Genomic DNA, 25,555 nt, shown 5'->3' with positions numbered 1-25,555 from the left:
CATCATGAAACTCTGATCCAAGAACTGTTGCTGTTGTTAAATGCCCTCAAGTCTGCTTCGACTCATGAGGCTGAGAGCAAGTGACTTGCCCAAGATTGCCCACTGGGTTTGATGGCCAGCCTGGGAACTGAACCCTGGTCTCCAGAGTTGTAGTCCAACAGTCAAGCCACTACGCCATGCTAGCTCTCATTATGAAACTACCCAATTCTAATTCTTACAATACAGTCAGCCCTCCTTATCCATGGATTTTGTATCCACGGATTCAAAGCTTGAAAATATTCCAAAAAAGTATAAATTATAAATAGTAAACCTTGATTTTCCATTTTATATAAGGAACACCATTTTGCTCTGCCATTATATTTAATGAGACTTGAGCATCCACAGATGTTGTTATCCATGGGGGATCCTGGAACCAAACCCCAGTGAATAACAAGGTCCCACTATACATAAGTCCACTTAAGAGGAGACGCAACTCTGATACAGGATTTCTGTCATTATTTCTAAACCATGTCTATAAGCACCAATTACCTTATACAATTTTCATATCTCGATTTGTGTTGCTTGTTTCTGGAAGACAATCAGTGGCCCACCATAACTGAGGGTAATCTATTCCACGCCAGGAAATTAGGCTGAGGCACAAGGAGGCAACTCACATCCGGCATCTGATTCTGTTGTGAGTAGCAGTAGTACTTGCCACCCAAACATTTGAGTTCCCTATCTATTCCTCTTACCACCCAGCCTGTCTTGGTGCCCCTAAATGAGCTGGCTGCCTTCAGGGGTAATGGAGGATACTGTCCCATTGCCAGGGAGGAAGTAAGAGTTAACTGCCAGTCTACTTTGGTTTTGTACTCAGCATGGAGAGCAGGGAGAGGGATACTATCTTATTCTTCCCTCAGTCAACAAAATGTCTTGGCATTACAGTTTTTACATGATGCTTGCTTTCTAATTTTTCATTATGGATCAATGACTGCTGTTTCATGATTGGTTATATATATCCATAATATCTGTGATGGTTTACTGCCTGTTGGTTACATGCAGTTGCTAGGTTGATTTTGCTATAAATGGTTAGGTGTTTCTTTGCTTTGGTGACAGATTGCTCAGAGTGAATGGTGACAGCTGGACAAATAAATGTCATCAATTAAATTCTGTCTTCACTTCACTATGCTTTCATTCCTAAACTCCAAACTGGACAAGAGTCCACTTCAGGCCTGAGTCTCAGCGGTGACAGAGCATGATCAGGACAGCCGGTGGCTTTAATTTTGTTGGGGCAATGAATCTACACTGGATTTTAGTCTAACATTTAAAATAAAAGTGTGACATTGAACCTTATCCCACAAAAAGCATCATCCTTTGCACAGCACCTTTAAAATTTGGATTAAAACCTTGGCAGATTCACCACCCAATTGACACAGATGCCACCAGCTGCCACTGGGTGAGGCCAGTTGGGACATGGAAGAGGTCTTTCTCAGTGGATGTGCCAAGAGTTAGCTCTGGAGTTTCCTGCCATGGAAAGTCCACTGTGCCCCCTTGCTTTTCAAGCCACCTAGTTAAGAGCATTTTTATTTTGGTCGGTGCTTGATCTGATGGACTCATGAATTTTTCAGTGGCTTGATTATTTTCATAATTACATTTATTTACTTATCTTTGATTTTATTAATAGCTGTTTATTTATTTATTTAGATTGGGCAAGTCATCTCAGCTTGGTCATGCAAACCCACTGAGTGACCTTAGATAAGTCCCATTCTCTTTAGACTCAGAGGATGGCGGTGGCAACCCTCCTCTGGAGAAACTGGCCACCAAAAGTCAGAAATGACTTGAAGGCACACAACAACAATTTACATCCCACCCCATATCATGGCACCTCAGGATAACATGCAATAGCATTGCTTTAACAAATTTCAAACAATTTTAGACAAGAGAAACAATTTAAAAACAGTAAAAGCATATTGAATCAGCATGGTATAGTGATTTGACTGTTAACTCAGGATTTTTGGAGACAAGAATTCAAATCCCCATTGCACTACTGAAACCCACTGGAGCAAATTCTTGGGCAAGTCACACTCACTCAGTCTCAAAGAAAAGCAATGGCAAGACTGCTCTGAATAAATCTCATCAAGAAAACCCTCACAATAAGTCAAGTCAAGTTGAAGGAACATAACAGTGACCCTCACATTAAACAAATGGATAAATTAAAAACAAGACAGTTTAAAACCAATTAAAGTAGCTTGAGACAATTTAAAGATGTTGTGGGTTTTTTAAAAAAATAAATAAATCATCAGCTGCCATTGGAAGGTATTACATTCTTTTAGTTGATAATAAGTGTTTTTTCACTGATGTCGTGTATCATATATTAATCAGTTGTTGTTCTCCTCCTCAATCCATAGAGAGAGAGATGGATAAAAAATGACCATGATGATGATGGTTGATAATGGATGATGGTGGCGATTGTGTTGGAAAGGTAAGAAAGAAATCCTCCGAATTAATTTATTTGTTAAATCTTATGTGTGGCAGGTGAAGCTGCTTTGCATGGTATATGTGGCCAGTTGCAAGCCATAGTCTCCTTTTCCCACCATGGATTGCAGAAGGAATTTTATTAAAAAATTCATATAGAAACTAGAAATGGAGATTACTGTATGAGACAGGATAGGATGTCCCCAGGAGAAAAATAGGAACCTTCATGTTTAAAAACCCAGAAGAGGCTGACATCTCCCCACCCCATCCTACCAGGAGGTCTAAGAAGCATTTAGTCCAATTTTCCTAGCACTGATGTTTCATTTTTTTTAAAAAAAAACCCTCCTTATATTAATGCTCAGTAGGACTAAAGTGGCCGATAATTTTCCCCATCTGTCAGAACCACTTTATTCTGCATCAGCATCTATTTTCTCTGCAAGCCTCAGCTCTTTTACAAACTAATTGTGGAATCCTTGCACAAGAGGGCAAAACTTCACATGGAAATCTCCTTACCGCCATCTGCTATCTATTGCCACCACGTTGAAACAAGGGGTGGTGGAAGGTGGGAGGGTGGGGGAACTGGGGCACAGGGATGGGGAGAGTTGCTAGGTCTCCTCTGTAGTCAAATCACATTCTGCTGCAGGAGGGTCAGAGCAGTACCAGCTGGTAGCTAGAATGGCAGTTGGGCAGTCAATGAACTCTAAGTGTTGCCATGTGAAATTTAAACAAGCTGTCCAAGATGCTGAACCTATTTAGAAGACAGGGTTAAGGACTTTTCACATTACACAATCACAGTGCTATTACACCACTGTATCTGCCATGGCTATGTCCTGTGGAAGCCCAGGAACTGTAGTTTTGGGAGGCACCACAGCAGTCTGACTGCCAATTCAGAATAGAAAGGTAAAAGTTTCTACTTTGACAAGATCGCCATCATGTCCAAATGTAGGGAGTGGTGCTCATCTCCATTACTAGGCCAAGGGAGCCAGCGCTGTCAAAGACAACTCCGTTGTCATGTGGCCATCATGGCACATGGAACACTGTTACCCTCCCACCAAAGTGCTATGTACTCTTACATGCTTTCAAACTGCTAGGTTGGCAGAAGCTGGGACTAGTCATGGGAGCTCACTCCATCATGTGGCGCTTGGGTCTTGAACTACCAATCTGCCAACATTGTGGTCGTCAGATTAAGCATCTTAATCACTAAGGCACTGCATCCCCTGAATTCAGAATACCCCTCAAAAACTGCAAATCCAAGAGTTGCACCCCACTGATCACAGCCCTCATCCCTCAATGAGTGCTATTTCATACTACACAATATGTTGTTGTTGTTGTTGTTGTTGTTGTTGTGTCCTTCAGGTAATTTCCAATGTACAGCAACCCTAAGGCACGTTGTGGTGAAACTGCAATTTTTCCCATTTCAGGGAAGGGCATGCACATTTCCTATAGGCACAGTCCTGGGGTCGAGGGGGAGGTGTAATATGTAAAATGGGGTCCCTTTGAAAGAAGACACCCATTTGAGTGAAATGGATTTATCTAATAATGCTCGAAAAGATGGAAGGCAGTAGGAAAAGAGGTAGACAGCATATCAGATGGATAGGCTCAATCAAGGAGGTCATTTCTGAGTCTGCAGGACCTGAGCAGAGCTGTGGAGGATAGGGTTTCTTGGAGATTTCTCATCCACCATGAGTTGAGAGAAACTCGAAGGCACTATTAACAACAACACCACAAAGAAAAGCTCCCTTTCCAAAGATATGAAAAGGATGTGTGTGTCATTATTTCCCAGCCTCTAAGAAAAAGAACTAATTTTAAAGCATAAATAGCTTTGAAGCTAACTATTTTTTGCTTCCCTATGCAAACATGAATTTTGACTTGAAGAGGAAAGCTAAGAAATTGTGGAGCTTCTCTTCTCCAGGGGAATTTGTATTCAAGACTATCTTTGTTAGGATCAAGCAGATTTATTTCATTATCCAGCCAGGCTGCTGGAAAGGCCACAAGCCTGATTAACCTCAGCCTTTTGCCTATCTTTCTTCTAGACATACTTATTTATTGTCCTCACATAAGATCTTATTCAAAGCCATTGGCAGTGACAGCCTGACCTGGCCAACTAGCCTCAGCCAGCCTTGCAGGAAGAAAAATCTTTTTTTGCACTGATCTGGACTAAATTATACAAAATGAATAGGCAGAACTGTACCCAAAAGAGAAGGAAAATCCTAATGAAAGCTCTTTCAGCAACAGAGAGTTATCCTCTCCCATTTCCTCTAACATCATGGTGCAGCAAATGGAGGTATTGTATTCCAATAATTGTTCTATACCACAGGATAAGTGCAGGAAGACCAAGGCTGGGTGACGGCTTTTTTTGCATGAATGGGGAGGCTCTCCCATTATGCTTTAGAGCTAGGATGGATGTCTCTCCTAGACTAGAATTCACGAATTATTTTAATGATTCTGAGAGCCTCCTTCCCCACTTCCACATCTTCCTTTGTACTCTCTGTCTTAGTTTTGCACATGTTTTCTATTCCTCAGTGCTGTCCTTACTGAAACTTGGTGTGGAATATTGCAGTTCTAGCACTGACTGCCTTATCGCATAAGAAAAGAAAGTAGAAATGGAGCCAGAGAGCAGCAGCTTTCTCCATATCTTATTGCATGATGTCATATTGCTTCAGTTCTCTTCCCATGGGAGATGGTTACAAAAATGCTTTTGTCTAACTGGAAAAATCTGTTCAACAAAAGACATTCTTTTACAACCATCTCTCTAGGGAACAGAACTGGAGTGTTACGACATCATGCTGTAAGCAATGAGACAGCCACTACTCTCCTGCTCTGTTTCCACTTTCTTTTCTTGTGCAATACGGCTCTGAGTCACTATCACTACACACTCTACCTGATTGTGTTGAGTTTCTTGGAACCCCACTTGCATTTTCTTCCACTCCTTATTTTGTATTTCGGGTTGCAAGAGTTTTGATTTTCCTCCCATCCTGAAATTCATGAAGTTTTTAAATGCATTTTAAAGGTACTCCCCCCCCCCCATCTATGCATTTATTTGTACAATTTACCTATAGTATGTTTCTGCATATCTCCCCCCTAAAAAAAAATTAAGCCACCATAAAAACAGTGGAGATGAATTTTCTGTTAAGAGTTAGCAACCTTTGTACACCTATACTCACTAACTTCCAATTTGAATTATAGTGACATCTTGCTATATCACTTTAACCTATATCCATTTTTTTCTCTTCCCTTTCTCTCTTCCATTAGAACCTGTATGTGAAAAGTATTGTAAGTAAATCAACTTTAATATCCTTTACAAAGAAGACTAAACTTGTTACTTTTTTTCTTCTGCTAAATCCTGCGTGTAAGAAAGTTGGGCATAGGACTGGCTGTTGTTTTGCTTCTATCTTGCCATTCCCAATTAATAACTGTAGGACATAAACTACTGCTACCTCCCAAACCTCCCTTCTTTTGGGAGTTGTGGGGAGCTGCATGTGGAAGGAAGAAATCCCTTGGAACCAGGCCCATTTATTTATCCTTTTTACAAGCATGGTCTAGAATAGAGATCTTTAACCTTACTACAGCCTATACTGATTCCCAGCCTATAAGCCATTTTTAAACACTATATTTTTAATTTGTTAGGACACAGATTTTTTTGCATAATCATTTTTGGTTTTGCAAAACAAATCATGAAATGCAAAAATTATTGAAAACTATAAGTGGTCTTATAATCTTGCCAAGTGGAGGAGAAAATTTAATGTTTTAAAATTCTGATTTTAAGAACTACACAAACAAAGATTTACCTTATACTAGCTTAGAAACTGGAAGATATGCTGCTTGAAACATACATTTCTTTCCTCCAATATGAAAAAATCCCCAGGCAGAACTTGGAAAAGTTACATCTTGGACTACAGATCCCAGAATCCTCCTGAAAGCATGACTCCTGAAGGTTGTAGAACCAGAAAGTAACTTTTCCAGGCTTTGTGACTGAGGAGTTGCCCCCTCTATCTGTTTCCATGTCACTTAATATCTAGATACCACATTCCTATAGTAATATAACAATATTCTCCCACCACATGCACACGTGAATTCAAAATAGATTATTTCACAAAACAGATAGAACCTGACACTTATTGTGTTTGATTTTGTCTTTCCTCACAGCTGTAGGTAAATCATAGCTAAGCAGAACTGTATTAATTTATTCGCTCAGCAGGATGGAGATGATGCTGTCAAGACGAAGGTGTCCAAAATCAAATTTAAAGACAGTGACTACGAACAGTGGAAATTAAATTTTAGCAATAATTACTGAAGAGGTCAGTATGAGAGGCAAGCATGCCATTTTGTCATCCTCTGGGGAATGAAAGCTACTGACGCCAGCTGAAGGCCGCTACAAATAAAGACACACAAACAATACCTTTATAGAGGCTAAGGCTGTGTGTGTGTGTGTGTTTGTGTGTGTGTGTGTGTTTTAAAATAAATCTGTATGCCCCTACCTCATATTTCAGCCCTGCCATTAACAAAGTAAAAGAGAGCCAGTGTGTGTAGTAGTATGAGTGTTGGACTAGGACTTTGGAAAACTTGGTTTTATAAAATGCAGTTTAGATGGTACATGACTCCGGACAAGATTGTACATATGTATAAAAACTCCAATGACCGATGCTGGAAGTGTGGTACCGGGAAAGGTACATGGATGCATTGCTGGTGGTTCTGCACCAAGGCTAAACATTTCTGGGATTCTATACAAAAAACAATCAAAGATATTTTACAAATTGATTTAAAGAAAGTTCCAAAAATATGTTTGTTAGGTAAGATAGACATAAATTTGGAAAAATAATATGGGAATATTTTATTTTATATATTAACAGCTGCCAGAACAGTCTATGCTAAAAACTGGAAAAATCAAAACATTCCAAACATATTAGACTGGATATGGAAACTATGGCCCGTTACAGATGGGCACCCTAGGATGGACTCAGTCTGTGCTAGGGTTAGAAAGGGGCGTCTCTTCCAGACGCCCCTAACCCTAGCACGGACTAAGTCCGTACGAAATGGCGGCGGCCATTCCACACGGCCACCGCCATCTTGACGTAGCGGACACACTGCGTCCACACGTCGCACCCCAAAAATGACGCTGCGAGTGCGCGCTTCGGCACTTGCTCTGTCTCTTCCGGGGCGCAGGAAGGAGCATGATTTTCACGCTCCTTTTTTTGCAGCGTCCGGGAACCGCGCTGTTTGGCTGCTGCAGTTCCCGGACGCTGCAACTGGCAGCGGCGCGAGACTGCCCCTTCTGGGCGGTCTGTAAATAGCCTATATGATTTGTTAGAGAATGATAAACTAACATGTCTAATTAAATCCAAATTGATAGAAAAATATAAAGAAGAGTGGGCCCCAGTGATGGACTTTCTGGAAAAGTTTTGGATTCAAAAGAAGATGGATATCAATCTAGGGGAAGAGGAGGAATAATCTTTGTAATTAATCCATTAACTTAATACTGTATGTTGATATATTGTAAAAATTTTGCTAGCGAGTAAGAAAGATTTTCTCTCTCTCTTTGATTTTTTTTCTTGGTTTTTATTTTTATATATGTCAACAGAACACTTAAAGAAATAAGACTGGCACAGATATGACATAACGAGAATAATTGTCATGAGAATTAGATAATTGGTTAATTAATATTGTGGGGGGAGGAATCATTAATTTTTTTTCCAATTGAAAAATACAGGGGAATTAAACTCGATTGAAAAGATAAACGTGGAACTTTATAAATAGAATTAATCACAAGAGTAAACTGGATAGAAAACAATACATTGTTCGCCAAAGCTTTGGAAGTCGCGATTTTAGGTTTTTATTTGTATATGTGTTTTTGGTGTATGTCTGTAACAGTGTCTGTTTGTGTCTGTTTTATGCTTTAAATAAAGAATTTTTTTTTTAAAAAGGAAAACTTGGTTCCATTCCCTGGTCAGCCATAGGATCCCACTGAGTGACAGGGACAAGTCACACTCTCAACCTAAGAGGAATTGCAAACTCCTTTGAACAATCTTGCCAAGGAAACTGCATGATAGGTTTGCCATAGGATTGCCATGTCAGAAGTGACTTGAAGTGCAACAACAAAAGTTAACAAGGGACTTATTTTTCAGGTTCAGCACTCTATCTGCAATAAGGAAATAACCATACCAATCTTCTTGTGACAATTACTATCATAGCATTATTATTACTTATTATGATGATGCCATCAGTTTGAAGCACTTTGAGCACCATTAAGCATTGAGTGATTGATGGCATTTTTGTCTCACCGGAAACTACTTCTTAAAATTAATTTAAATGCTATAGATCAACTGTAGCTTGATCAAGCTACCCAGCCCTTGAAACTGTCTAAATGCCTTTCTCAGGTCCACCCTGTTGGGCATGTAGATCTCAACAATACGGCCTATGTTATAGATGCTTTCCAGGTATGGAACCCCTTCTAAGGGAGAACTGAAAGATGGTTCCTTCATTATAATGCTTTAGTGCCATGTAAAGACTACCTTGTTAATTAGGGCTTCTGACTGTTAAGCTGGCATTTTATTTTACTTACTGTACTGAAGGGTTCTGGATTTGACATCCATGCTTGCCTAGTTTGGTCTGTAGTTTTGGTGGCATCTACTGAATCCCTTTCACTGCTGTTTTTCTGTTTCAGCACTCTCATGTTTTCATTCTATTTGCTGTGTTTCTCTTACAAACATTTTTAAAGGAGGTTATCACATTAGCTGTTGGGATAGACCTGGGATGCAACTGTCTTAAGGTAGGTATCATTGCATTCATCCATTGCTGGGCAGTATGAAGCCTGTATGCAACCCAGCCTTCTTTGGGCTAGTCCCGCATCTTTTCAAGAACAGGAAAACCCCATTCTTGAAAAGCTGCAAGAAGAGCCAGGGTTGCATACAGGCTACTATAGAGATTAACTGACAGGATTCAGGCCTTCATTAACACTTGCGAGCCCTTGAATCACTGCCATGACATGACTGCTCCAAGCTGTGCACACAATATATGTGAAAACGGTTTTGGAGTACTTCTTACCTGTCGGATTGTTCCTTTTGCAGTGAAGAAAAAGTACAGCATGTATCCTGGGATCAAGACCATAGAGGACAAGGCCATGAACCATCCAATGCCTTGACCCCAAGTTGGGTAAACATATTTTCCTAGACTCAGGGGAGTCATCTCAATCACACTAAAGAAGAAAACCCCCTAGAGAAGTAAGAAAAAAAGTGTGCCTCAGTATCAGTACAGAGAAAAGGACATTTGCTGACAGGTGTTACACCTTTCTTTTATGGTCTCTATACATGGCTTCCCCAGATAGCTATAGTAACACACCAACTCCCAAAGGAAGACTGTATGCCAGTTCTCCATTTTACTTTCACTATGATTTACCCAGTTTATTAAACTATTTCACAGAGGATCACTCAAAAACAGAACCTCCACCTCCATATTCAGAGTCAATATATTTTAGGAAATTATCACATTGACAAATAACCCGACTGCTCCCTAACAGGATGCTGCCAGGTTGCAGGATGCAGGCGGGTATTATCACACATAATTCATGGCCACTGCCACTGGGCGGCTGCATCCCGGCTGCTTCCCAGGTCCCAGCCATGCTTCAGAGGCTGCTTTTCGAAGCCAGGAGCTTTCCAACTTTGAAAAGCAGCCTCCAAAGCGCGGCCGGGACCTGGAATGCAGCCGGGATGCAGCCACCCGTGGCAGCGGTGGCAAATTATGTGTGATAATACCTGCCTGCATCCTGTTAGGGAGCAGTCAGGTTATTTGTCAATGCGATAATTTGCATAAATCAGTAAGGTCACCAGGTGAGATTAGAGTATGGGCATCTCTCCTTTTAACAGCTGAGTAGAAAACAGAGCATTTCAGCAGGTGTTGCTTTTCATGCAAGCAATTCCAGCTAAATTTCCCTCTTCTGCACAACCATTAAAAGGACAGGAGTCCTGTCTCTTAGAGATCAGGGAGTACAACTGTTTTCTGGCCTTGCAATCCTCAATGGATCACTCAGCCATCAAAAACTTCTAGTTTTGACAAATGGGTACCATTCCCTGTGTTAAACAGGAGTGGGGGCCTGTGACCTATTTAAAAGGTGAGTTGTCACTCCTCACTGCTTCCAGGTGGGGAAATTAACTCTTTTTGTGCCCTCCAAAAGGCCAGTCCAGAGAATTTGGAGAAGCTGGGGGCTGCAAAAACAGTTTTGTTCAGCCGTGTGCAGTCATGAGGCTTCACTTTGCCCCTTTGTTAGATGACCAGATGCAAAAGACGTACAACAGAGGATTAACTATCACTGGCATGCTCTGAGTGGGATCATTTCAGGGGCAAAGGGTTAAGGACCCCACAGTATGGTCCATATTCAGTATGCTTACAGGGTGCTTTTATTTAAAACAAATAAGAAAAGAAACACAACAGCTAATTAATATAATGCTTATTTTATTTCTTGAGACCAAGCTGCTGTTTTGAAAATAAAATGTTGAACCCAATATCCTTTGGTCTGATCTAGGCAAGACCCTTTCACACTCCACAATAATAGAACTATGGATCCATTTTAATTGCCATGGCAGCATTCAGTAGAATCCTGGGACTTGCAGTTTCGGGAGAGGTTTTTTCTTAACCAGTGAGATTTGATGCCTCTACAAAGCCTAGAATCCCATATGATGTAACATGGCAATTGAAGTGGAATCAGCACTGTAACTGTGTTGTGGTAAAAGGCCCTTTAAGTTCTTACCAAGCAAACAAGTGGAGTAAAGAAGGACCAGCATATCTTCCACCATCCACAGGGTTTATAACCAATCATCTCTTCAATGTTACTGTAAAATCGATTCACTCCTGAAATGAGAAATATCTGTTGAAACAGGACAGGAAAATAGCTCTTCTTTTTTAAGCAGTGGTTGGATGGTCTCGCCTCAGTGATGTTTTAGCTGTTCATTCCTGCACTGGCAGGGGTTTAGTCTAGATCACCCTTCATGTTCTATGATTCTATGTGTTAGCATGTTCTGTTATTTGTTGTTTTTCAGACCTCAGAAAGTTTACTTTTCAGATTAAAATGATCCACCCGAATCATCATACTGGCTGTTGGATTCTGGGAGATGTACTCCAAAAGGTAACTCTCCCCAGCTGTGAACCTTTCTTCCATTGGCCAAGCAAAAGATGGCAGAGTTATTGTTGGAGTTGTGTCATAGCACACGAGGGAGGATTGTCCTTTTTGCAATCACAACCCTTCTGAAAAATGACCCACCCTGTGTGGCTATGAACAACAGTAAAAAAGAAGTCCCCAAAACCCAATCCAGACATTGCTAATGTTTGCAACAAGAGAACTATGAAGCAAAAAGACATACCATAACACCAGGAAATGGAGATAGTCTCAAAGAAGACAAGAAAGAGGAGACACATGCCACTGGCTGAGTAATAATCAAACAGCTTGAAAACATAGATGCCACCCTGAGGAGACACAATATGAGAATTTAATGCAGAGGGGCAAAGAAAGATAGAAAACTCCCATTCTCTCTCTCTCTCTCTGTGTGTGTGCGTGCTTCCTTGCTTGCTGAGGTTAAGAGTTTTCTAGCCTATGTGGTTTCTTCTAATGGGTTGCTGTGGCTCATCTCAATGCAAAGTAATGATTAACAGATTAGGGGTCTGGAATGGTTTTTAAAGCTAAAAGCTATATCAATTTATCATGGAAGTCAAGTCAGACTGACTATTTGCTTGTATTGAAATCATATGCAAACTTGGGCTGTTATAATGAACCTCATAAATGTCAATGCAATTTAAGGAGATCACATTCAAGACAGTGGTGATGGTGGTGATGATAGTAACAGCAGCAGCAACAACAACAACAACAATTATTTGTTTTGATATTGAGACTTTGGCCAAGATCCTGCATTGTGAATGTAAGTACAATGAAGGCGCTCCATTGCCATAGGTATATCTGATAATGCCACCTCCCCCTCTCCCTGCCACCAAATCTACCTTTGCAGTCTGGCAGTGCCCCAACCAAAGTGCTTCTGAGGTTTTGGAGACTGGGACACTGGGAAATGATGTGTGCAGTGCTCTCCTGATCACAGGGCATGCTGAGAACAGGCTGGTGGAGGGAACACTCAGGTTCCCAGCACAACTGCTTCTCTCAAGGTTTCCCATGACTTGGAGAGTACTGCAAATGTCATTTCCAAGTGCCCTGACCTCCAACACTTTATAAATCCTCATCAGGATGCTATCAGGCTGCAAAGATAGGTTTTTGGGGTCATTTGTGGTTTTCATGACCATAAACATGAATCCCCAGCAGTTACGAGATCTTAAATCCATCTTTTGATCTCATATCCACTCAACAGAATGCCAGCCATTATTTTTAAATAAATTTCATAAGTGTGCTAATGAAATTATGAATTATTTAAAAAAGACAAGCAAATGAGTCCTAGAGCAAATCAGACCTGAATTCTCCATAGAAGTCAAATATCTAAATTGAGACTGTTGTACTTCGGCCATATCATGAGAAGATAGGACTTACTAGAAAGGGGACCACCCGACTCACCTGGGCTGGTCCCGTTGCTGAGGGGGTGGAGTGGTCTCTAGGGTCGCCCTCCAGGGCGGCAAGCTGGCGCGGGGCCCCGCCATGGCGGCGGCGCCTTTGTCCTGCCCTCGTGGGGCAAGGACTACCGCTCCCAGATTCCTCTGGGAGCGGAAATGAGGCACCGCACATCCGGGCGGCTTCCGCAGCTGGGAACTACGGTTCCCAGTCTCCCTTGCGGCCGGAAGCGGCCCGGATTGGCTGAGGGCCCCGGGTGCCTGGGATTCGATTGGCCGGGAGGCGGGTCCAACCCATTTCCCGCCAGTCATTGGCTGGGGCGGCTATAAAGGCCCCGGTTGCCCGGGGCTCGGCGCCATTTTGAACATGCTCCCCACCCACCTCTCCCTATGTTGCTGCTCTCTGTCACAACTTCCAGTTGGGGGCGGTAGCATAGGTCATGGATCTGAATGGGCATGGTTTCCGATGCTGCGGAGCACGGAATCGGGAGTCCCCCGGGGACCCGGGGGTGCTGAGGGCTAGCGATGTTGCCACTGCGGGGGCGGCATCGATTCTGCACTCCTGGTGACATGGGGCGAAGATGTGCCCAGGTGCATAGCCGGCAGCAAACAAGTGGTGAGCTAAGTCGGGCCGGTTCCCCCTCTGTCATCCCGAATGCCTGGGAGAGGCCAGGCAAAAGGATCATCGACCAACACGGGTTGGTGGATGTCAGATCCAGACCTCATGCTTTCGGGCCAACCCTCATGTGAGTTTCTTGTATGCAAAATAAAGTTGTGGCCTTTTTATTGCCAAAAACTTGTGTCTGTCCTTTGTCCACCCTACAACACCCTTCCTCTGCAAATGTTGATAATGCTTAGTAAAGTAGAAGGCAGCAGGAAAAGAGGAAGTCCAACGAAGCCACAGCCTGCAATCTATAAGACCTGAGCAGAGCAGTTGATGATAGGAACTTGGAGGCCTCTTCGTTATAGGGCCACCATGAGTCAAAGTCAACTTGATGACAATTAACAATAGCAACAACAACAAATGTACTATGCACATGGATAATGCTAAATCATCATCATCTTTGGGATTTACACCAGAATACATTGGACTATCCAGTACAAAAAAAAGTTAATATAGTGTTGTTGTAGTAATTAGTATTGTTAATAGTAGTACCAGCTAAGGAGGAAAAGACATGCAGTTCATTAGTGCATATTTACCTGGGTGATATTGGAGAACCCAATGAGGTAGGAAATGAAACACACTATTGCAATGAAGGTTTTCTTCCTTGCTCTCAATAGGTGTGGGTACTCATCCATTAAGGCTGTGATGAAGCCTTCCACTGTGCAAAACTTCAAGTGAAAATTTGCAGAATATATTAACAACTTCCATATAGAATATATATCCCCTGTCACCCAAACACACCACACTAGAACACCCTTCCCTCAACTTTTCACATTGATCTTTACATCTGTACAATGGTTTGGATCTTGTGTAGAATAAGTTAATTCTGCAGACAGCAATCATGGTTTTCTTTTGTTTGCTTCTGGATTCCCTTTTCTAGGTATATTATCTAATACTTGACTTGACCAAGGACTGGAGAAATTATTTTCTGAACTATCGCTCAGAATCTCCCAGCTACTATACCTACTGGGTATGCTGACCAGGGAATTTCAAAAAAGTAACTTTCCCCAGCTTAAAACTCAACACCTTTCAAACCACCAAAATTTCTTAGATATCATTTCTGAGAGACAATGTGGGCCCTGCATCTTAGTTGGCAGGAAAGGTAGGTTTAAATCAACTGACCCATGTGTGCTGAGTGGTACCAGGACAGATGGAAGAATATGTATTCACATGTGTGGCCTGTGGCTAAGACCCCCCCCCCCCAGTATAGTCAGCTGTGAATGACTGTAGTCTCTTTCCACCTTTGCACTCTCTTTCTTCCCCTCCCATCTTATTCTCTTGCCTCAGTGGAAGATGTTAAGAAGCTGCTGCTTCTATTTTTGGTTAAACATAGCTTGCTACTTCATCCAAACTGTGGTTAAGAGTAACTATGGTTAGTTTAAACAAACCATTTTCAGGTTTGAACCTGGCTTTCTCTCAGCAAAGAATGGGAATCATGTCGTTTTCAAGATATAGCAGAACTGCAGCCCCAACCATTCCTCACCATTGTCTGTTATGCTGTCTAGGGATGCGGGAAGCTACAGTCCAATAATATCTGCATAGGGCTGCATGACTCCCACCCTTGTTTTAAACTACCAATAGTAAATGCTAATCACTATTTATCAGTTCAGAGGGCACAACAAATTATGGTTAGTTACAAATGAAATGCTTCTGAACTTCCCCTCCCAACTCTTTGGGAGGAAGAGAGGAAAGGAGGGAGGGGGTGTGTTTGGAGGAAGCTAACGTTGTTCAATCTCATTAAACTAGTTGGGAGGGCACAATTTTGTTGGACTGCATTCCTTGCCACTGTTTATTCTGGTTTAGGCTGATGGGAGTTGAAGCCTTGCCCACCCCTTCATTAAACCATGATTTGCTGTGACATCAGCAATGGTTATGTTATCTACAGAGCATATAGCATTGGTTGTGTTGTCCTTATTTATTCATTATTTGCATTTGTTGAAAAAGATAATATTTGAAATTTTTGTTTCCCCCATTGTCTGAATAATGAGCTGCATATTGGGAAAATAAATCCCCAATTCTATTCAGTGATAAGACTTTGGAGCACATATGATACTTCTGGAATATAGTTGATGGGCAACTGCAGACAGTTCTCAGATGTCACTTTTCAAAGCTCTCTTGAGCACCATAACCCTGTGGGGCCCTTCAGTGCGCAAGTTGATTAAGAAGCAATGCTAAAAGTAATTAATTTTAGAAGTGTCTGAGAGGGTTTAGAGAGCTGTCACTTTAAAAGTATCTGCCAGCTACCTTGGGGGGGGAAAAGCAACTCTCCAGTAAATCATGCAAAATTAAATGCTTTTAAAAAGGTATTTAGCGGCATAAAAAAGAATAATAAATGAAAGAAATTGTTCAGTTAGCATTTGCATCATTTTTAAAAGGACTCTAAATTACGAACCAGGTCAGTTTAGACACAAGTGCATCTCCTATGAGTATTAATTTATAAATAGCTGACACAATGAAACAAGTGAATATTGCAGTAAAGTGAAGGGCTCTTTTTCATCTTAAAAGGCTGGGATGGAAACTACATTTGAAACCAAATCAATTTGTCATTGATTCAGTAAGAGCTGAACCACATACACAGCAAAAAGGATATCATGCATTTTTCTCCCAGCTTGTACCATTCAAGTTCACTTCTCCACTCTTTCCTGAAAACTTCTGCCTATTAAATTATAATGACCAAAAAAGTCCAAATTAGCCTTCTCTGTTAAAGTACAGTCAGCCCTTCATATCCATGGATTCCTTATCCACAGATTCAATGATCCATGGCTTTAAAATATTTTAAAAATATATAAATTCCAAAATGTAAACCTTGATTTTGCCATTTTATTGCACCATTATATTTAATGAGACTTGAGCATCCATGAATTTTGGTATCCATAGAGAGTCCTGGAACGAAATCCTAGCAGATATCAGGGCCCACTTTTCTCTGTACAAGAAGATTTTTTATGAGAACCCTAACTCTCCTTTTCTGTTCCAGTCCACATTTAGATATTCTTAGATTTAGTTTTATGCTTATTTTATCTGCTGATGCCATTTCATACGGTTGTGTTTTTTATATGGGTATGTGATTATTTTGGTGTTTTAATAATCAGTAATTGATAATATTATTTGTAAACAGCCTTGTGACGGTAGAGATTCTTAAAGGGCAAGCAGTATATATAAATTGTTGTTTGTGGTGTTATTTCCTTCACAGCTGGGTTTTCAATATATGATTTTTACCCAAGTCACATGTAATCTGATTTATCCAGTCCAGGAATAGCTGTATTGGATGGTTCTGCTGCACATACAGATTACCCCTGAAATTTGGTTACATTTTTGCATAATTTGTTTGGTGGGTATTCATATCTCATTTATTTGCAATTTATACAGTGCTAGCAATACCATGAAACAATATGAAGCAGGAGCTTCAGATGATAAGACTCATTGAGGACATCAATTTCATGCTTGCTTCTCTAGAGCTCAATCCCAGTCTCCCATTAAAACAAAACTAAAATGAGCTCCTGTCCAGAGCAAGAGGGGGGAGTCATCTTGACATTTATATTTCAGGCACATCAATGCCTCAGGGAATTGCCCTGATTTTATATTATTTATTTACAATATTTGCCCACGAAGCACTGGGCTTCACTTTGAGGTGAACAAAAGTTGATGAAACCGTAGGGGCAAAGGGTTCAGCAATGGAAATAAGATAGGGAAGCTGTGACAGACCCTTCCTTGGTGGTTTCATGTCTCTTCAATTCCTGTTTTGTTCACACTGTAATGAGGACATAGATTAACTACCACCATTCCTGTGAAATCAGGAATGGAAACAAGTGCTGAAGGCACTCCGGTGCCATAAACCATTTCCAAAAACCAGTGTCCAGCAACCACCCTCAGAACATTTTACAAGAAATTGTTATTGGGCATCCATTCTCTCATACAAATTGTTTATGAGTGGAAGTTTCTCTGTCACATGCAATCTTGACATTCAGATTATGCTGCAAGTGACTTTAAAAGAAGGAGGGGGAATCAATACAGAGCTGCAAATATATTTACAGACATCGATATCCTCACAATTTTATTAGTCTGCTTGCCACCTGAAAACACCTGAATTAAAAAAAGAAGAAAACTTTCTAAAATTCTTATCAAAACTTGGGGGGGGGGAGTTGCTTAAAAACACTCCTGATCTGAGATTGCAAAAGATATGTATTTTATTTTGATATACTGAATAATAATATAAATATTTCCACTGCTCGGTCACTGATGATGGAAATCAGGTTGTGATGGTTGTGAGCCATTTTATCTTCAGACGTTTTATCTTCAGAAACTCGGAGCTTGGAAACATTACTCTTAAAAACTACAACTCTCAGAATTCCCCTTTCCCCACAAAAACAGATCCCATAATGAACTCTAACTGGGATTTTATCAGATGTGTACCAACCATGCAGCACCAAATAAGACAGGTAAAAGAAAAGAAGCTAGCTGTCACCTAAGAGAATGCACATAGAATCATAGAGTTGGAAGAGACCGCAAGGGCCATCCAGTCCAACCCCATTCTGCCATGCAGGAACTCTCAGTTAAAGCATCCCCATTGACAGATGGCCATCCAGGTTCTGTTTAAAGACCTCTAAGTAAAGAGACTCCATTACACTCCGAGGGAGTTTGTTCCACTGTCAAACAGCCCTTACTATCAGGAAGTTCCTCCTAATGTTGAGGTGGAAACTCTTTTCCTGTAGCTTGCATCCATTGCTTCAGGTCCTAGTCTCTGGAGCAGCAGAAAACAAGCTTGCTCCCTCTTCAATATACATCTCTTCAACTATTTAAATAGGGCTATCATATCACCCCTTAACCTTCTCTTCTCCAGGCTAAACATCCCCAGCTCCCTAAGTCGTTCCTCATAGGACATGGTTTTCAGACCCTTCACCATTTTAGTCACCCTCCTTTGGACATGCTCCAGTTTCTCCACATCCTTTTAAAATTGTGGTGCCCAGAACTGGACACAATACACTTTAAAAAGGATGTGGAGAAACTGGAGCATAAGACATGAATGTTTTAAAAACGGTTTCAGATTAATGAGAACTGGGCATGCCCAGTAGCTATGCCCTGCTAGCTTTTATTAGAGGAAGAAAGGAAGAAAGAGCATGGATTGGAATAGCTAGAATCCAGAACAGGAGCAACAGGTTCTACTTTTAGCTTGTACAGCACAGTTGGAGAACCTCCTTCAGACTGAATCCATTTCAGAAAAGATCTCAGATCTTTACCTTTAGTCCCATCCACCAATGGAATGCAAAAAGGCAGGACCGAAAACACCAGCATAGTTTAGCTTAAAACTCTTACTATTGGTATGTGAGGCAATGAGGTGTAATGATTTGAGAGCTAGACTACGACTCTGGAAACCAGGGTTCGAATCCTAGCTTGGCCAGGGAAACTCATTGGGTGACCTTGGGTAAGTCATACTCTCAGAGGATGGTAATGGGAAACCCCTTCTGAAGAAACTTGCCAGAAAAACCCTTTTATAGGGTTGCCTTAGGATCACCATAAGTTGGAAATGACTTGAAGGCACACCCCAACCAATTGGTACGTGACCCTTAGGAGAGACATTGCAGCCTTTTAGAATGGGAAGAAAACTTGGACAAAACCAGGTAAATCACCAAGCAATAATACTGCAAGGAAGGGGACATACAGGAAAGCTCAGAGAACTAGATGGGGACCCCAGGAAGACCAGATCTGGTCCCGAGGCTGCTGCTGTCATTTTCCCACTACTGGCGGAAGCACTATACATCCTAGCATAGCTGTGATTCCTGCCCTTAGCTATGTTCTTCCTCGGTAATTTTAAAAATCATCTTACCTGGCTGTCAAGACCCAGCATCATAAGCATGGAAAAGAAGAGAACTGACCAGAGGGGGGACATGGGCAGTTGTGTGACAACCTGTGGATAGGCAAGAAAGGCCAGTCCTGGACCTGTAGCCATCAAAATACATTGAACCATTACTGTTTCATTTATTGTTCAGCTTTCTTCAGACATAGTGTACAATAGGATTAAGATCCTTATCACACTACACTGTTATAGTGTGGTATCCCACTATAACTACCATGGCAATATCCTGTGAGATTCTGGGGTTTGTAGTTTGCTGAAGCCCAAGAGCCCTCTAAAGGAGAATTGTCCTTCCCTAACAGGATTCCATAGGCTGTTGCCATGGCAGAGTAAAGTAGAATATAGTACTATAATAGTGTAGCGTCATAAGGATCTATAGAATTACCACTTTTGTACAAAGACATAATATATAAAGGATTCTGGATACACTGCTCATCATGTGGATTCTGCAAACAGCCCCCCCCCTCCACAAACACAAAATATTCAGTGATGTCAGGTGCAATGGTACAAGGATATTGAACACAAATTCTAGAAGTTATAGGTCAAATGGTTGAGTTTGGGCTACAAATACTGTTTGTCCTTGATCTGTTATAGAACCCACATTTTAAAAATGCATAGATAATTTTTATAGTCTCTACTGAGAGGGCACTGACCGTGGGATTTGATTTGTCATCAGAATTCAGAGGATGTCAGTCTGGAATTATCAGTATACAAAAGGATCTTGTTATTGTAGCACCTTTGAGACTAACTGTGTGAAAGAATTTGTAGCATAAGCATTTGTAGACTTGGTCTACTTCCTCAGATGCATGGATCAGGCAGTGCAGAAATAATCCAGTTTGACACCCCATTACCTGCTGAGGCTCAATGCTATGGAATTCTGGGAATTGTAGCTTGTCATAACATCAGAGCTCTCTGATAGAAAAGGCTAAACATCTCACAAAACTACAGTTCACAGAATTCGATAGCATTGAGCCACGACAGGTATACTGCTGTCAAATTGGACTATTTCTGCAGTGTGGGTACCGCCAGAGTCTCCAAAATCTTATGCTAAAACTTGTTTCATACCATTTGTCTCAATGGTGTTACAAGATCTCTTTGCATACTGCTTTATCATCAGAGTGAGTCTTGCAAAGACATTACAGAGTGCTTCTGAGGCTACAGCCAGGTGGGGTTTTTTGGGTTTTGTTTGTTTGTTTGTTTGCAGAGCTTGGGAACATCACTTTTTAAGACTACAACTCTCAAAATCCCACAAAAAAGGAGTCTCCATAATGAGCTCAAAGTTGGTTTGATCAGATCATGATGTTGAACGTTTTCACAGCCTGCATCCATAGCTTTTTGTGGGTTTTTCGGACTATGAGGCCATGTTCTGGAAGATTTTATTCCTGATGTTTCACTAGCAGTTGTAGCTGGCATCTTCAGAGAAAGATGCCAGCCACACCTGCTGGCGAAACCTCAGGAATAAACTCTTCCAGAACACGGCCTCATAGTCTGAAAAACCCACAAAAACTATTTGATCAGACTGGTACCACACATGCAGCACCAAGTGTACAGTCCCTGACACTCTTGGACCATGAGTACACAACAATGAATCCACTGGCTGCAGCAGGGTGAAAGTGAATGTTGTTTTGGGACCATCTGAGCCTCTCCTTCCTTCAGCAGAAGAAGTGGTGATTATGTATGGATGCAAGCCACACCATAAAAAAATAATGCAAATGCAAGAGGTTCTTCATCATATACTATCCTTTATGAAGGTGTGCCTCACAATTAGGGTTGACAGGTGAAATTGGGGAGAGGGTTCCAGTATTTTTAATGGTTGTCTAGAAGAAATTCCCTCTTCTGCACAACTATTAAAGTGCAGGATTTCTGTCCTTTATTCACCTGACAACCCCACTCCGAAAATGTCTTGAATAACAAACCCATTTAGCAGTCAAAATGTATCAAAGTGTACTCTCTGATGTAAGTGTAGTTTCTAATTTAATGCTTATTAAATAAATATTTATTCACTTAATTTTTAAACATATCACAGTACTGAGAACAGTCTACATCTTCTCTATTTTTCCTATTTTCTTTCTGAAAACTGTTGTGAGGCTTAGTGTGTTGTAGTGGTTTGGGTGTTGGATTAGGACTCTGGAGACCAGTGTTCGAGTCCCTGCATGGCTATGGAAACCTACTGGTTCACTTTGGACAAATCACACTCTGTCCGTTTTAGAACAAAGTGATGGTAAACTCCCTTTGAACAAATCTTGGCCAGAAACCCCCATGATAGGTTCACCTTAGAGTAAACATAAATTGGAAACAACTTGAATGCACATAACAACATATAAATTCATTGGGGAATTTGTAAGATCAGATTGGTAATAAGGGTGGCTAGTAATTACTAACTAATCTGCTCTTCTTGATTAAAATATCTCCTATATTCCCCCCCCCCCAAATAAATGTCCTTCACATATTCATTCAGAAGTAATTGCATACCCTTATTCATGTGCCGACTATCTTAAAAAATATCAGCCCCAATATTTATGCAGAATGAGGATGTCTATTAAAGTTAAATGTCTCCCTAGGCAGAACTGAAGCAAATTAAGGCCTGACTCCTACTACCAGTCTCAACTAGGATAGACCCATGGTCTCAGGGTATGTAAATCCCATTGATTCAATGTGTAAATCCCATTGATTCAATAGATCTTATCTCAATTACCAGTAAGATTGGTAAACATATATGTAAATCCCATTGATTCAATAGGCCTGCTCTCAATTATCAATAGGATTCAAGCCATAGGCTCCAAGAGTCTATTCCAGTCTATGTTTTTCTCAAGTCTCTAAGGCAGATCCTGAATTAAATGAATGTTTAGACAAAAAAAAAAAATCCATCTTGCACCAAACTGATTTTTATTATGAATCTTTTGTTTGCTGTCATGATTACATTGATAAACTCTAACAATAAAATCAATAATGAACATCTGAAATCCCTAACAGGGAAATCCTAGGCAGATCTTCTTAGATGAAATTTTCACTGACCAAAATAGGGCTTACTCCCCAGGTGAATTTATATAAGATTGAAGCTCAAGATTATATAAATCGATGAAATGGGTACATTGGCTTATGGTAAATTAAGAAATCAACTTTTTACATCTCTCTTAATGTAGGATATATTAAATCCTTTTCTTTATAGGACATGCAGTAAAATTATGCCACTGAACAAAATCTGTGTCCGTAACCAGACAAAAATGAATGATGGGGTTGGAATCTCAAAGCTGACATAAATATTATATAATACACTACTCCTGAGCATGTGCAGAGTACATTTTTTTCTCCATTTAACAACTGCAGCCTTTTTCTAGGAGTAGGTCTTCACTGAGAGCATGGTTTAGTGGTCTAAGCATTGGACTATGAGTCTGGGGATCAGGATTTAAATCACCACTGAGCCATGGAAACCTATTGGGTGATCTTGAGCAGGTCACACTCTCTCAACCTCAGAGAAAGGCAAAAGCAAACCCCCTTTGAGCAAAGCTTCTCAAGAAAACTCCATGATAGGTTTGTCTTAGCATTGCCATAAGCTGGAAATGGCACACAACAACAAGGCCTTCATTGAAGCACAGAAAGAAAGAATCACACTTTTTTTTTTAAAAAAACGACTCATCCACTTCTCTTGATGGCATATTGAGAACCTGACTCAATTTTTCAGGAAGCTTTAGAAGCTTAGCTAATAATGATATCCCCATACTACTGCTAAACTCCTGCTGAGGTGTCCTGCTTGTCTGAGCTATGTCACTTCCCCCATTGAAATTACTATACCTGAGGAGGCCAACTCAGCTATTGGCTTCTTGGTGATGTGAGCCATGAAACCAACAATGGAGAAAATAACAAATCCTGCAAAGATGCTTGTCGAGGAATTTATACCACAGACAATGATGGAATCTCTGAAAAAAAGAAAAGAATATATTTTGTGAAACTGAAGGCTTTCACAGCTGCCATCCATAGTTTTTGTGGGTTATGTGGCTGTGTTCTGGAAGAATGTATTCCTGACATTTCACCTGCATCTGTGACTGGCATCTTCAGAGGATGGTGGCATGGAAATGAGTAGAGTGAAGATGGCAGCCACAGATACAGGCAAAACATCAAGAATAAATTCTTCTAGAACATGGGCACGTAACCCAAAAACCCCACAAAAAACTAAGAATATATTTTGATTAACTGACTGATTGACTGAGCAGTAGAAAAGAACGAATAAAATGTCTAAACTCAAGGTCAGAAAATTCAGACCCTGGAACAAAAAGGCCAGTAAAGGTGTCTAAAAGGGTAACAGAAGCTGAGTTGAGCGCAGAACCATTGTGTTTATTAGATATATTATATTTTAAATAATTGCAGGCCACTGAGGAAGACAACAGTTGTCGAAACGCGTCTGGCCTCTAGTGTTTTATATCATTTTATGTTTTTATTTATTTTACATTTATATAATTCTTAGTATTGTTACCCTTTCAGAGACCTTTACTGGCTTTTTTGTTCCAGGGTCTGAATTTTCTGACCTTGAGTTTGGACATTTTATTCGTTCTTTACTACTGCTCATTTTTCAGTGGGGTATTTATACCCTTTTAGAAATTTTACTGGCTTTTCTATTTGAGGGTGTAATTTATCCCTTATTTCTTCACAGTTGTGTGTTTTGGTAATTGGAGGTGGGTTACATTTTATTTGGATATATTTTACATACATAAATATTTTCTTTGGTAGATCCCTTCAGTTTGGTTTTGCTGTCTTGCTCCTACCTCATTCTCTCTTTCAGAAGTGTGCAAGCTGAACTAGAAAACTAAAGCACCTTCTTCTTCACCTCTTTCTCCTTCCACAGCACAGAAGATGCAGTGGACACATCAGTGTGTTTCCGTGTGCACAGGCACATATGTTTGGGCACTCATGCAGGGATGACAGAGATGACTGAAGTTCAAAAACGGCAAAAACTGGGGAGCATCCAATGAAATCCACAAGAGAAAGGGGGACACATGTCTCAAGATGCTGGAAGATAGTCTTTATTTGCTAAAAACTTTGAGTAATTTCAACCTATGGATATGCTTAAGGCCTTCCTCAGGACTGTATTTGCCCCCCCCCCCGGCATATAGCCTTATGGGGACTCTACAAGAGTAAAAGTAGCACCAGGCTAAAATGCATTAGGTTTTTTAGCTAACAAAGACCAGCATTGGAAGCACTGCAGAACATCCATCATGATTGCTCTTGAAAGCCAGAGTAGACCCACCTGAAGCAGCAGCTGCAGTAGTGGGAGAGGTGTTAGTAGGGGCCAGGTTAGTACCATCCTAGACCCTGGGATTTTAAAGCCAAAATCTGGAACCAAAAGGCAGCCCAGGGGAGCACCAGGCAGGTGGACAAAACTCTTATTCTGCATGGCCTTTAATCTTTGAAAATTGGTTTTAACATTAGCTTTTGGAATTATTTTTAACCTGTTTTGAAGAATGTCAGCTTCTCAAATTTGGCTTTTCAAAGTGATTTTTAATCTGTATTCTATCTGTTTTATGGTACTTTGGTTCTGGAGCCTCCAGAGGCAGAAAAATAATAAATAAATACTGTAAATAAAACATCCCTGCAATAAATCAGAAGAAGTTTTGTTTAGTTTAGTCTTTACTCATGAAAAGTGGTCAGCCAGGTACTTTTGGGAGGCCCATAGAAGAGGCTGGCCACTTTTGAAAAGGAGATGCTGAACAGAATAAATCTTTGGCCTGATCCACCAGAGCTCCTTGGGATAACATTCCTTTGTTATTTCTCTCCAGCACATGTTGTTTTGTTCTGAACATCAGGATTTCACTTATACTTGGATCACAGAATCCCCCCCCCCCCATCACCATGCAGGGATACACAGTCAAGCACTCCTCACAGATGGCCATCCAAATACCTCCAAAGAAGGAGACTCCACAGACTCCACACTCCGAGGCAACATATTCCACTGTCAAACAGCTCTTACTGGATGGATCAGTCTAATTCTATTCTGTTTCCATTTTGCTCATTCATTCAAAACTCTATTTAGTCCTGTTCCTGCACTACTCTGCAAATATTTTTAA

The 25,555-nt window shown here is 40.8% G+C and overlaps 1 protein-coding gene across 2 annotated transcripts in view; it reads right to left on the bottom strand.

Annotated features, from left to right (window-relative positions):
• The window catches only part of LOC121930358 (sodium- and chloride-dependent GABA transporter 1-like), a 75,602-nt gene that overhangs the window by 1,527 nt on the left and 48,520 nt on the right, over positions 1–25,555 (bottom strand). For both annotated transcript variants that reach the window (XM_042466574.1, XM_042466575.1), the window contains 6 exons: positions 23,289–23,413; positions 19,470–19,582; positions 14,185–14,316; positions 11,802–11,904; positions 11,192–11,292; positions 9,493–9,660 (listed from right to left, as the gene is read on the bottom strand). In XM_042466574.1, the coding sequence (XP_042322508.1) occupies positions 9,493–9,660; positions 11,192–11,292; positions 11,802–11,904; positions 14,185–14,316; positions 19,470–19,582; positions 23,289–23,413 (742 nt within the window). The remainder of the gene's footprint in view (positions 1–9,492; positions 9,661–11,191; positions 11,293–11,801; positions 11,905–14,184; positions 14,317–19,469; positions 19,583–23,288; positions 23,414–25,555) is intronic.

This window comes from Sceloporus undulatus, chromosome 5, assembly GCF_019175285.1.
Source record: "Sceloporus undulatus isolate JIND9_A2432 ecotype Alabama chromosome 5, SceUnd_v1.1, whole genome shotgun sequence".
NCBI classification, from domain to species: Eukaryota; Metazoa; Chordata; class Lepidosauria; order Squamata; family Phrynosomatidae; genus Sceloporus; species Sceloporus undulatus.
The sequence above is the reverse complement of the archived record's forward strand: the minus strand, read 5'-3'. Positions and strand labels throughout refer to the sequence as shown.